General features: G+C 41.5%; 1 protein-coding gene across 7 annotated transcripts in view; it reads left to right on the top strand.

The window, feature by feature from the left end:
• LOC142932962 (neurexin-1a) overlaps positions 1–14174 on the top strand; it is a 228749-nt gene that overhangs the window by 148690 nt on the left and 65885 nt on the right. For all 7 annotated transcript variants that reach the window (XM_076077074.1, XM_076077075.1, XM_076077076.1 and 4 more), the window contains one exon: positions 2435–2616. In XM_076077074.1, coding sequence (XP_075933189.1) covers positions 2435–2616 — 182 coding nt within the window. The remainder of the gene's footprint in view (positions 1–2434; positions 2617–14174) is intronic.

Raw genomic sequence — 14174 nt, 5'->3', positions numbered from 1 at the left:
AAGTATTTCCAGGACACCACTGTATCTAATGACTACAACAGATCCGTATCGGTCCCAGGAGAGCGCACAAATAACAAATATGGAGCCAGTGCATAATTACTCCCGCCACTGGAGTTGCGCAGGCACGCATCTGCTGATTTCATGCCTCTGCATAACTGTGTAGGTGTGTATTAGCCATGTTTCTCCATGCGTCTTAATCCTCAACCGTCCCTCAAGGACTCTGTCACTGGTCTAGGGTGCTTGTATGGAGTTTTAGACTGCGTTACCACATATCGGCAACCTTATTATCTTCACTCTCTGAATCTTCTTTTTGAGCCATTTATATAATCTACATGTCACAGAGTAGTTAGTTGAGTTGACCTTTGGTGCCTTGACATGAGGGTCTTGCTGTTTATCCATTTAGCTTAAGGGTGTCAGTAGCAAGATCTGCATACCAGCCCACTGAAATGAGCAATCTTTGTTAGTGTTTTTTTTTTTTTTTGAGGTCACCAATAGTAAATAAGCTGTCAGTGGGATAAAGTGGGTGTCAAATCGTATGAATAGACAGAGGGGGAAATGGACGCTTTAGGGCCCAGTGAGTTCCCACTCTGACATGGTTTAAAAGAGCTTAATTATAATAAGCTGGAGCATGGAGCAAGTGTTCGATGGCTTCGGGGGTAAACTTGGAGACAGTGACAACAGTCCAGCGAGAGCTACATGAATTGAAGATTGCTCTGTGAAGGGGCCAACATCAGATATGCATTAGTGGAACAAGGCAGGTTTTCAGCAGTAGCCGCCAGACTTTATGAAAAAGAAATGATGCCTGCCTCGCAAATATATTACACATCATTTATTTTCCTTTGTAGAAGTCATCAAGCTTCATAACGCTTTATCCATTAGCCGAACAAGAATGCTTACAGTGTTATTTCATTACGTTTTACAAATGCGAGTTATTCTTTATGTAAACAATAAATCCCGCCATAGATCTGTATGTCCCAACATCATTCGTTAATCACATTATCGTTAATTAATGATGCAATTCTTTTTAGCTAATGGGTGACACTGTGTATTGACTCCAATGAGGGAATGAAATTGGAAAAGGAACTTGAGAGCAGAGTGACAGGCTTGAATCACTTCAGAGGGAGGAAAACAGAAATAAATAAACAAATGCAAAATATATATCGATAGTTTTATATCCCCGTGAACTGGTTTACAAGAAAATACTGGAATTACAGTCAGAATGATTTATAATCTATTGTTCAGGCTCGGGCTGTTTAACTCCCTGTCCCCATGAATATTAACATGCCCGCTCGCTCTGTTTTTCCTTCTCACTCACACACACATGTAAATGCATAACACACTAGCAGAGCTCCTTGTCTAATTTTTCATGAAGATAGCTGTTTTTATGCTAATCTGACAGCTGCATTTATTTTCAGCCTTTCTCACAGGCATTTATTTCCCAATCCCATACTCATTCATTCACACTTGCACACACATATACCCACTTTTTTTCCACAAGCATACTTTTTTATGTCCCAGCAGAAATTAATTGAAACTCTATCCCAATGAAGGTTTTTAATTGGGAAGAAATAGGCACTTATTTGATTGAGACAACTCTGACAGCTCTGACATGGTAAAGCTGGTTGGCAAGCAACAAAACCTGAGCTGTGGCTTCATACAGGAACATGCTCCCACTTTTAATAGACCATTTCCTTCATTTGGTGAGATGGACTTATTTCCAACCATCAATTTGACTAGGTCACTGGAATAATGCCGCAAGGCTCTGTCTCACTGAATAGCTACGTAATTATAACTGCTCTTCCATCTACCAGGTCATGTTCAAACCTTTCATACAGCTGCGACAGACAACGTGCTAATGCAGCGAGACAGGAAGTAGCTGGTTTGGAGGTCACAAGGAGGGCATAATTGGACCAGTCAGTCTATAACGCTGCCGGATGAGTCTGCCTTTGAGGCTGCTAATGAAGCGCGAGAGACGGGGAGGTGCCCGTTTTGGCATGCTGGTTACCTGGGCACCGGGGACATGACTGCAAAATCGCTAGCATTTACTTGTGTGTCTCTCCCCTGTAGAGGTGAAGCGGGCGATGGCAGTAAAACTGAGTAATTGTGGAACATCATGGGGAAAGTGGCACCAGTACCTGCCTCCCTCATTTCCGCTGAATTTTCCCATTCTCATGAATTGACATGAGTGTACTTAAACCCTCAGACGGGGCTGAGAGCTGTTCGAGAGAGATGTGTTGCGCAGTGCTTTCCAAAGTCATTACTCAGCACAATGAAACACTTCAGACTGACGGTGCTGTGTACACATGGCATCTGTGCCGGCTTTGTTGTGTTTATAATGTTGTTGTGTTGACAGTCAGTGGTTCATGCCTGGTACATGACTGTAAGGGGGAATTCACTCTTATATTTGTTATCTCTGCTTTTTTTTCCTCTCTAGCGGGAACGACGTACATATTTGGGCGAGACGGTGGACTGATCACATACACGTGGCCGCCAAATGACCGTCCCAGCACGAGGGCAGACCGGCTAGCTGTTGGCTTCAGCACGCACCTGAAGGATGCTGTCCTGGTGAGGGTGGATAGCTCCTCTGGTCTCGGAGACTTCCTGAAGCTGCACATCGTAAGTCAAAGACTGTTTATCAGCATTCTTTCAATTGCAAGTGCAGTACACCAAATTAAGCACAGTACACTGTAGATGTATTATATTAGGATAAAGCCATCTTCACACATTTCTCTGTCAGTTTTTTTACTTGGAATTTTTCTATACTTCTATTTCTCGCTTTTCCCACTGATTTGCAGGGAAAGGGATAATTTCCCTTCACCAATAAGAATTTAGCAACAGTTACTCTCAGTAAAATTTGATGTTTCCAGTGTTACACTCTTGACAAATAAAACCTAAAAACGTTTTAACTTTGGTCGATTTGAAGCCAAGTTTACAGAGCTTTAATGATAGTGGTTATAATGTTAAACTCTATAACCACAAAACAATAAGGACGTCTTGATTTGATGGCAAGTACGACATGCATGCCCATCAGTACGTTTATGTTGTGTGTGATAAGAAGGAGCACATGCTTGCTCACCTCATCTGGTCTGCGTTTTTATTGCCGCTGTGTGTGTGCGCAGCAGGAACTGAGGGAGATGGTGCAGTAATAAGGGTCAGTTCCATACAGTGCATACCCGGCCTGGATACAATTTTATTTTGGCTACCACATGACCTTCCTCCCGCTGGCACCCACTTAACGATAACAACACTCATTAGCACGTGAAAGTTGGTGCTTTAGGGAGTGCTGCCCCGCTGCTGGCCAGAGTGAAACGCGGTGGAAATATAATATTGTCTTTTTAAATAATCTGTGATAAACATTATTTATCTGATTCATTTCAAGTGCTTGTGGATGAATTACTCTGTTTTAGCTCAAGTAGGAAAAATAATGTAGAATTTAAGGATAAACAGATTTAAAGTATCATGACTGCATGCCTTCCCTTAATGTAAAAGTTTGGAGGAGCTGCTAAACATAACTGGCCATAGAAAATGTATGGCACACAAAAAATAACGTAAAGTATAATTCCTCGATAGTCCAAAATTAAAAATAGTCTAAGAGGAAAAATGTCCAGTAGTAAGAGTCAGGTTGGATGTTATCTGCACATCCACAGGCATGTTTATTCAGAATATACTCTGGTCTTTATGCTGCCTGATGGCTTTTTCCCTGCAATGTTTTCTTATTTTGTTGACACGGAATGCCCGTGTTCTTTAGTGCACACAAAGCTAACTAACCCTCTAGTTTAGTTTGGCAGTTTGGACCAGGTTTGTTGCATGTTTAAACACCCTTGATTATTTGGGTAATATTGTTTTCTGCTGTAATTCACACAAGTTTTAGATTCAACTGTAGAAATCGTAACATGTACGGCATCTGTATATCCTTAACATTAATACGCACGTTGTAAGTGGTTGCACACATGCACATATCCAGGGCAGACCACCCCCCAACACATGACAACACTGATGCTGGCCAGGAGCATACATGAACATTGCACAACAGATCAGCACACGCTCCCGAACATGAAATTGGTCTTGAAGTTTGCCTCAACCTCAGCTGCCCACACACCTATATTCACACATACAGTAAGCACACAGTGACATAAGAAGGCCTGTCCCGGGGACTCGGAGCAGCCGTGATCTTGGTCTTATGAGACAGCTCCGTACTTGCTCTGCCTGGATTAGCTTTTTTGTTTTTTCAGGGCCAAGTGATTTTTAGCCACTAGTTTTAATCCAGGAGTAACCGGCCAATTTCAAAGGATTCAACCTTTTTCCACACGCATTATTCATCAGCAATTGCCACACAAACGAGATGTTCAAAAGAACATCAATTGGAACATGGGTGTAAAAGGACAGATGTGCTCTCTCAGATGTTCGAATGCTCCACAAAGATCCTCGTGTGTTCTGCAGCTTTCTGGGCTCCTGTCCACCTGCAGGAAACACCTGAAACAGGGATGAAACAGGCGAGATTTTTCTTTGTACACTATTTTCATGCGAGTGATGAAAAATGTCCTCTCCAACGATTTGCATAGACAGGGCGCCTTTTTAAATTAGATGGCACAACGGGGCTTTGCTAGGTAGCTCATCCCAATGCGGCACTGAATTAATATACATACCAATTTGCTCACTTGCTTGTACATCATGCACACTTGCCAAGTTATTGCTGAACAATTCCCACACTTTTTGCATTTGATTTAAATATCATGTAGCAATTAATTCAAGCCCTCCTGACCAGATGTAAGGGTGAATTCCTAGCAATACTGGGGTTTTGCAGCTGGTGCACATGCATACTCACAAGAAAGCTGTAGGCTGTAAACATCTTGAAAGATATTTCCGTCATACATTGCTGTATTTCTGTGTCTACACTAGAGCTAATACACAAAGAGAAGTTTGCCCAGGAAAGACACGGGGCACATCTTAGTGGAAACATCTTATAAGAAGACAGTCTCAGGCTGGATGCTTTTAAGTTCACTGATGTGGACTAGTGATGAATGTTAGACAGGAGAGGTGAGAGAGGGGAAGCTCACATGGTAAAACAAGGCAGGGAGATCACGCAACTTACAGCAGATGCATGCGTCGCCTTGTTGATGAAATGTGCAGCATTCCATTGGCATTTTACAGGGAGGGAATGTTGATAAGGCATGTTCTTACAGCAGTCTCCACTCACATCAGCAGTCACTCTGAATGCTTCATATTTATGTATTTCTGCACATTAATCTGGGGGCTTTGTGCAGTGTTGCATTTCATTAGAAAATGAAAGAGTGGGAGAAAACACAGAAGAGATGCATGAAGGTCATACAGATTTTTGTTGATATAGTTAGGCTGTTAAATACACAAATACAACAGGATGGAAGTGTATTACACAATTTCTGTTCTGTGTAAGTGTTTTGCCAAATGTTATCAATGAAACACCACATTAAAACATCTGGCGAAATGTTTTCTGATTAAATGACTGTCATAATGTAAAGTGTGTGATAAAAGACTTGTACAGTACTTTAACGAAACATAATTGGTTGTGTTATTTAATTGTCATAAGGGATATTCTCTAAGCTTTGTGATGCAGCCAAATGGAAGAATAGCAGGAAATTAAATCGCACTAACATTATGAAATTGGAATACTTGATACAGACCCTCTAGATATGTGTTTCACGCTTCTGTCTTCTCCTCATTAATTACGATGGGAAGGACGTGTTTCACAGCGGCCCATTAAACACAATGAGCTGTACGAAATGTGCCACAATGAAGCATTTTTTTTTATGCAATAATAGCAGCACTCAGCTAGTCACCTGCAAAACCTTATCTGGTTGAATTGTACCCTCAGTAGCTCACACTGTAGTGTGAAATACCATTCCATGTAATGACTGTGGCCCATTTTTCTGTGGCATTGCATTGAGTGAGTTAGTTTCACTAACCTTGGGCAAATTGTCTTATTTTCTAAAGTAAAATAAGCAGAAACTATTGATAGTGTGACATACTGTTGATTTCCAGTATTAAATATGTTTAAACAAAGTATGGAATTCTTTCCAAACAATATATTATGAGGCGGATTCCCAACGTTATTCCCCTCATTCCTTCCAGTTACCTCAGCTCTGAGCACAAATGTCTTAGGAGGAGTGTATCTTCAGCTGTATGAGATGGGATTAGACCAGATTTCAGTATTTAGCCCCCTCCTTCTCCATCCTCTACATCCCTCACCCCCCTAATCTCCTGCTCCCATTTCATGATGACAGGAAACCCAGCGGGGCTTGAAGGACGCCATCTCAGCTCGCACTCTCAAGAGGGAATTTTCTGAGTAATATGTGGAGACTATGATTTAAATGTACCTCAAAGGAATTGCGATCTTTCCCCCCCCGCCTCTCCTTTCTATCGCAGATAAAGACAATGACTGTGAAGTCAGTGAACCATCAAATGTACGACAATCACTTTCCTCAGGCTCATTACTGCACCGCACATGGAAGGAGCGCTAGATTCATAATAATGCCTCCACCGTTTCTCCAATTATGATGGTTTTCCACAATACCCATTACTTTTTCGACAGTGACGCATATTCATGAGGCTACTTTGACAAGTACCCCATGTGGATTCAAGACTTGTCTATGCACAATAGTATGCCCTGGCAAAGTATCTTAAGTAATCCATAAGTCATTAATTGCACTGTAGCTGAAAGTCAAATCTTGGGAAATATTCACAATGACATGGAATTATGGATGTAATGATCCCGGGTGTTTGCAGCCCAGTAATCCATGCAGAAGAAGAATTGAAACAAAGACATTTACGCGATGTGGGTGTGCAGTACCTTCTCTGTTAAACGTGCTAATAGGTTTCACTGTGCAGTGTCTGTATACATTTAGAATATTAAAATAGAGGCGGATTTTACTTTGATGCTATTCAGGTATGTTATTCCCCACAAAGGAAGTATCATTTATGTTTCCCCGCAAACCAGAGCGGACGTCTGTTATCGGAAATCCATCTGTACATTTGTAGGAAGCCATTTAGTCAGTGAAATGGAGGCTTTGCAGTTGTCTTCTTTCTGTTTTGTTGTCAATGAGCAGCGGTGACGGTGACTATCAGAGGCTCTCCTCAGTCTCAGGCAGGGCCCCCGAGGGGCCCAGTGAGCTTGTTTTGTGCTGGTACTCAATCTCTGTGTGGGGGTTGGGGACTATTCCAAGCACTTTCTTCTTTCCCTTCTTCTAATTGCATGGATCCCTTTTAAAAAAACAAAACAAGCAATGAAGGCACTCTGGCTAAGACAGCAAAGTTAATGTATTCCATAGAGCGGAGGAGATGGTGGAGAAATAATGACTTCTCTGGTGGAGCATTGCTCCCCTCGGTCCTCCTTTAGCTGACTTCTAGAAAGGGGGGGGGGGGGGGGGGGGGGGGTTCTTCTGATGGAAGACACCTTTAATTGCAGTTTCAACTCTACTCTCTACCCTATTAATCATGTAAAATGGCTTGAAAAGAGAGACTACCAGGCCAACTGTCTGAGTACCTCAATTTTCTAGTAAGAAAATGTAATCTTTTTATAAGCTTTTGCAGTTCACCTTTCTTACGGACAATCACTTGTGTCATTAGGTGAATCCTGTACAGTCTGATTTGATGCTACAGGTGAGATTGTAACCTGGGAGAGGCGCTGCAGGTCTCAGGAGAGAACCAGTGTCACGCTATCCCCCATACTCCTATTAAAACACCTGTCCAGGGAGGGGATCTTATTCTTATCCACTACTCCTGGTAAGGTTTCAGACCCAGTAATTACCTCTCAGGTTTGCTCTGCACGCAGACATAGAACAGACCTGCAAGCAATACCCCCAGGATTCACTGCGATGCAGCTTTCCTGTGTTGCTTGCTCGGTCAAGGCACATCAATGAGTTATTACCACACCTCCAGAGCAACTGACACATACTAAATTATAGTTGAAATACAGATTGTTCATATCTTCGATAGTGGAAAATAAATGCAGCTAAATACAAACTGATGCTAACCTATGTGGGTGGTGATTAAGTGTTTAATTCCATCTTTAGCTGAATATTTTTAAATACGTTTCATTTGTTGGGTGTTATTGTGTTTGAATAGTTGTCACTTCACAGTTTGGAAACCCGCATTTTTTCGACATTACTTCATCAGCTGTCGCTATGGTAATGATCCCAGTATATAACTGGAATGTTTTCTGCCATGCAGATATGCATTTTGAGCAGATTCTAAACAAGACTGGCATATTATTTACATGCAATTTCATGTCATTTACAATATCACATCTCTATTGAATTTGCTCACAGCTCAATCCTGTTTTTAATCATTTTGAATTACGGTATGTGTATATAATGATATGGAGGCCTAACCAAAAAAGCTGAGCTAAAGCACTTTAGTATTAAAGAAACGGTGTCCAAACACAGATTTGTCCCCCATGACATTATTCATCATTGAACTGTCACGCTCCGATGAACAGAGGGTGGGAGTAAACACATCCATCTCACAAGTGATTGGACTTTCCGTGGTTTGCGCTGACACAAGTCACTCTTACTTCTGGAGTTTCCCCGGCTCACTGGTACGATAACCGAAGACAGCCGGGAGCTGCCAACCTCCGCCACTTTTTTCAAAAGGTATAAAAGCAACAGAGCATGCCATTTGAGAATCATCAGTAGGATACTGTGGATGGTGAGGCGCTCAAGTGTAAGTTTTTTTTTTTTCTTCTGTTTGGACACCATTGTTGTTGCTAGTTTTATTCAGTCTTTCAATTTTCAGTAATTGTTAGGGATTTTTCTCACTTTTCTCGTTACTCCTTTTGTGGGGTCAATTAATCAAAGTCGGAATTGCAGTAATCATGGCTGCATGCATATTAACAATTCCTCCCAGCTCTAGCCAGCTCCGCCACATTTACATTCACACCCAGATGCTATTTCCCTCTTTCCCCGCGTGCACCTTGTTTCACTGAGTGTCAGAGAAACCAGAAGTGCTATTTGCTTGGCGGTTTGATTGGCAGTTTGCAGTGCAGTATGTGGCAAAGCTAGGCTAATGGCACTGTAATGCTGAGTTAATAGCTGACCGTGATGAGGAGATAGCAGTCAAAGGCATGGATGGGGGAGCTTCATTGACCTCATTTAGTCCCTCAGTGTTGATTCAGTCACACAAACATGAACGGGGAGGAGACGGCAACAATAAAGGATAATAGTCTGCAACTCTTCGAACATATTCCTTTGCTCTTAATATGGTTAGCATACAGAACGTGTGATGGCGATGAATATGGCACCGGTAAATACAGCATTGATTTTATGTCAGCCGTGACTTATGGTGGCAAAAAGCTTGTATGTGAGAGCGAATGGCCTCCTATCTCTTTTAGTCATAGACGGGGCAGCCACTCAGCTCGGATGATGCACCTGACCTCAAAGAATCAAATCTCATCATCTCCATATTGAGAAGGGACAGCGCTAGAATCACCATTACTCATCTTTCAATTCCAATCATTTCTCAATTTGTTCAAGCTCTTTGCCACTACAAAGCCAAGTGGTCCATGAAGAGGAACGAGCGTGTGTGTGTGTGTGTGTGTGAGAGAGAGAGCAAGATGTGTGTGTATGTGTATTTGAGATGGCAGGACAATAATGTGTCTTCACTTTTATTAGTGTAACAAATCACAGTGAGTACAGCTTGTCATTCTCAAAGCTGTACATCAATACATTATGGGCTTGCCTCATACAGAGCAATATTGCCATGGCTAACATGGGGTAAATTTGATTTCATTGTTAATGTTACACTGTCAGGCGTGTTTTGCTTTTCTTGTGGGTCACCAGGTTAAGAGCATTGACTTTCTATTTGCGACGACAGTTCAAAGGATGAATTTAGTTCATATTTGCTCAGCCTTTCCTCTAGGTTCTAGTTGGACATGTTCCTGTAAATGCATTAGCCTATTTTACTTTTTCCACCATTTCACATTTTAAGCATTCATTAATCTGTCGTGGTTTTAGTTTAATTTCAGAAATAAAGCTGATGGGATGTGTGCGTTTGGGACTGGAGCGTCGCAGCATGGAGTCACTTATAGTTGTTGACTTTTGACACAGCTGCCCCAGCCCTCCGGGTGGGATAAAAATAGTCTCACTCTTCCTCGCCCCATTGCAGTGAGCCGAAGTACATCATCTCCCAGCGAATGCATATGGAGCACATTTTCACTAAAATTGTTCTGCACAATTATTATTTTGCCACTTTTTCTTAAATATTTCTCAATTTTAAATATATTGTATCCATGTAAACTTTCATCAAATACATGTAATATTAGGGATACATATGTTTAAGGTAAGTAAAGTGGAATTCAAATTAATAATACATTAATTTATTTATTTATTTGTAAAATAGAAATTTTAAGTTTTTGTTTGAACAGACAAAAAGTAGATACTAGTAATTGCATTCTGCATTACTAGTATCTTCTGCATTCATATGCATAATCTGTTGTCAAGAGGACAATATATTGGTTTCGGAAGCACTCTGGATGCCCCAAGAGGCTTATCTGTCATCTGATTAACAGCCGATGGGTTCCGAGATTGATCATAGTTAGATGCAGCAGGTGTTCAAATAACATGAATGAAAAGCAAAGTCTAGTAGTGGGTATCACTGCTTCCGTTGGGGAGCTTAACTAACTAGCTTCCACTTTCTGAGTGGAGGCTAATTATCATAACTTCCACTTTTTTACTTTTTTATTCCAGCTTGCCAGATTCCATTTCAGATACAAACTTAAAATGGACTAGAAAGCATGTCAGTTAACGGCTGCCATTAAACGAACCCAGAGGCTCGAAGCTTAGAAGCTGTTTTCATAGAAAGTTCCGAAAACGGTTTTATCTTCTTGTGGAAAATGTAGAAATATGCACATTAGCTGCAGTATCATTATAATTTCCTCACCCAAAAAGTGAGTATTAAAATTTCAGTTTGACTTTAACACTGAAGGGAAGTGTATTTCCTAAAAATCCCAAAACAAAGATTTTGAACAAGCTTAAACATACATGTTTGGGTGTACTTTCACATGTGCTACCACACATACACTGTATACCAAGTGGTGCCTGCTGGTCTTTACAAGGGTCAAGTTGGAAGTCAGGCTAAGTCTGAAATTACTTATACAATTACTTACACATATCCCTGGCAAAGAAAAATTTTCCAGGGTGTTTCTCGGCTAATTATTTCATAATTGTTGTTGGTGCCCTGTTGTTGATGGCTTCCACAGTGCTTTGTGTGGGGCTGCATGAAATATTAAACAGACGGCTTGCCTGGTTCTGGTCAACTTAATTACCTTTTTCACTGGTGCACTGCTCTCATCTCCAGCCCCTTGTGCTTTCCATCGAAGCCTGTTTAAAATATAATACACATACACGCATGCTGTTTTTAATTATGTGCTGCTGTGGAATCATTTCCTTGCGTGCCACAGTGGGTGAATCGGTGTACGCCGTTTGTGGCCTTGCTAAGTTAACTTTAGTCCCTGATTTAATTTTGTCTCTTTCTTTCATTTTCTTTTGTTTTGTTTTATGGAAGATAGTGTCTTGCTCTTTGTGTCTTCCTGGAACAAGAGAAGGATTGCTCTATTTTTACGGGTTTGCTTTCACCCAAAAACCGCATGGACTCATAAAACATTAAGAGTAAATGAGCAGCAGGAAGCTGCAGATTGAGAGGCAAGACATATCATGTGGACATATGGAAGTCAGCACAACTGAAACCCATCTTGACTGGGGTTGGTGAGATGGGGAACCATATCCGCCTTTAAATGTCTCTTGGCTTCTGGGAGAGCGACCACATTGTCAGCAGAAACACTCACTCCCCTCTTGTCCCTTGTTTATGAATAATGGATTCAGTGACCATCCCTATATCCTCCATAGATCCCAGTGAATATTACTCGGGTCCAACTGAGAAACATAAAGATTTTAACTCCAAGTTTACACAGAGCAGCACTTGACATTCAAGTTAGATATTGCAAGACCCATATGTATTTTCTTCATAGTTATTGCTCTTAGGGCAGACTGTCTGGCCAAAGTCTTGTCTTTTAGCGACAAGAGACTTACACTGCAGCCAAGCACTCTTACAGAGCCCCTGGTCATAGATAGCTTATTCCACAGCCTCATCAAAGGAATAGGATGGTCGCTTGCGTGTGTGTGTGTGTGTGTGTGTGTGTGCGCGCATGTGCAAATGTGCATAAAAATATTCCTTTGCCTCTCTGCTATAATAAGAGCTCCGCTACGAAGGCCGGCAGTGCTGCCTGTGCAAGAGCAAACAGCCCATGACGTGTCAGCAGCCTACATGTGCAGTGCACCTCTTACAGCGAGATCAAACAGACAGGCGCATGTTGTTCCTTTGTCCTCTTCTATCCCTCAGGTAAGCACACGAGGTGAGAAGAGCACCCCTGGATCAGTGGCCTCATTCTGCTCACTTTATCAACCATGCAGCGCACCTTACCTCAGTAGAGACGTCGCAGGGAGAAGCTTTTGTTTATGTTGCAGTAAATGTTGCACCATAGAAGAGGTGTTAAACTTTATGGCTTATTCTGCGGCTCTTCTAAGTTAGTGGTGTGAGTGATGGTTTGGTTTGCGTTTCCCAGAAGGGCGAAGCAAACACCTTGACAGCAGTAATTAAAAGTGCATGTGAGGCCTAATTCATTTTCTTCTCTTCGTCTCCTCCCTTTACTTGGCCTAATAAATCAGTTATGCTTGAAGTATCCGCTTCTCCTTAACTCTTTAATTCACCAGTGCATTTTGTGAAATAGCCCCGTGTCTGACAAGGAGCTGCTATAAAAGACTTAGAAAATTGTTGTGGGAATTCTGTCTCTGACTGAGCTTAACACTCAAGTAAAAAGTTTTAATCTTCCTTCGCCACTGAAGCATTATAATGTCTGATCAGGTATGAAGCTAAAACATCTACGTATATGGTATAGCTGAGGGCTATTATAGGTTATGCGGGGATTTTGCATTTGTCAGCTCCGTATTGGCTTAAACTCTGGGGAGAACTAAGAGACATCTTAGCAATGAAGGGCAGTCAATCGTAATAAGATGAAAAGATGTTGTTTTTAGGTTGGTTTAAGATAAGGAAATGTCTTCAAAGTACTGTATCGTTGTCAAAGGTCTCAACAAAGGCCACCTTTGTATCGTAATAGATAGTAGATTCCGAGGCAATTATAGTCCAGATAGCCACGGTTATTTATATGAAAATGTAACTGCTGTTGAGCGCCAGTGTTGCTCGCCACCCTTTAGTCAATAGCAACACAAATCGATGTCCGGCCAGCCAGTCAGACAGTCTGTGTTTGTTTGCTTTTTTAATCTATAAACATCCACTCCGTAAACTCACAAACCTGGGTTGCCGTGGCCATTATTATGGTATTTCCAAGCTGGGAGTAATTGTATAATCATTACCACTTCATGAAATCTTAATAGGCGCTGAAGATTAGAGACAACGTAATGTCATGAGCCGGGAACTTGTGACTTCATCAGCAGTAAAACAGATGGCGGAGGAAAGTTTTTGTGTCTGTCCAGAACTAACTCGCTGTGCTCCATTGTGTCTATGAATGTTTTGGTTTTAGGATTTTGTCGTCAACCTGTTAACAAAAATCCTCACTAGACGTAACATTTGACATGTCAATAGTGACTACAGATTACAAATTATTTGCAATTCACAGTCGCAGACCTGGTAGCGTGTAAACACTTCATCTTTTAAGTCAAGTTATTGTTTGAAGAATTAAAGCCACGCTACTGCTTAAAGAACGTTTACATGTAATTGTATGTGTCAAAGAGGATGGGTTGACATTTGATCAAAGGTGGAACCTGACAGGTTTGATAACTCTCTGCTCCTCTGGGAACTTCCTAACACACCCGGGAAAGAGGAAAACGCAGTCGGGGAGGAGAGAAGCAGCAGTGAACTACTCGCCCACAAGGCCTTATCAGCCTGTCGTATTATTTCAACACAAAGAACCACAGAGGGCTTATCTCACGGCCATCTCACGGATAAGGTCTGCTGCCACAAACAAAAATAAAAGACAAAAAGAAGGGTGTGAGACAGCAAAATGACAAAGCAAGGCTCCCTCAGTATGTTGGCCTTTTATTACCTTTCCCTGCAAGATGACTGATAAAAACCCAAAGACAATGGAGGCGGGGAAGAGAAAGAATGAAGCTGAAAAGATAAAGAGTAAA

Source organism: Anarhichas minor, unplaced genomic scaffold (genome assembly GCF_050575085.1).
Source record: "Anarhichas minor isolate MPS153535 unplaced genomic scaffold, ASM5057508v1 ptg000058l, whole genome shotgun sequence".
In the NCBI taxonomy this organism is placed as follows: domain Eukaryota; kingdom Metazoa; phylum Chordata; class Actinopteri; order Perciformes; family Anarhichadidae; genus Anarhichas; species Anarhichas minor.
This window is presented reverse-complemented; position numbering and strand designations above follow the sequence as displayed.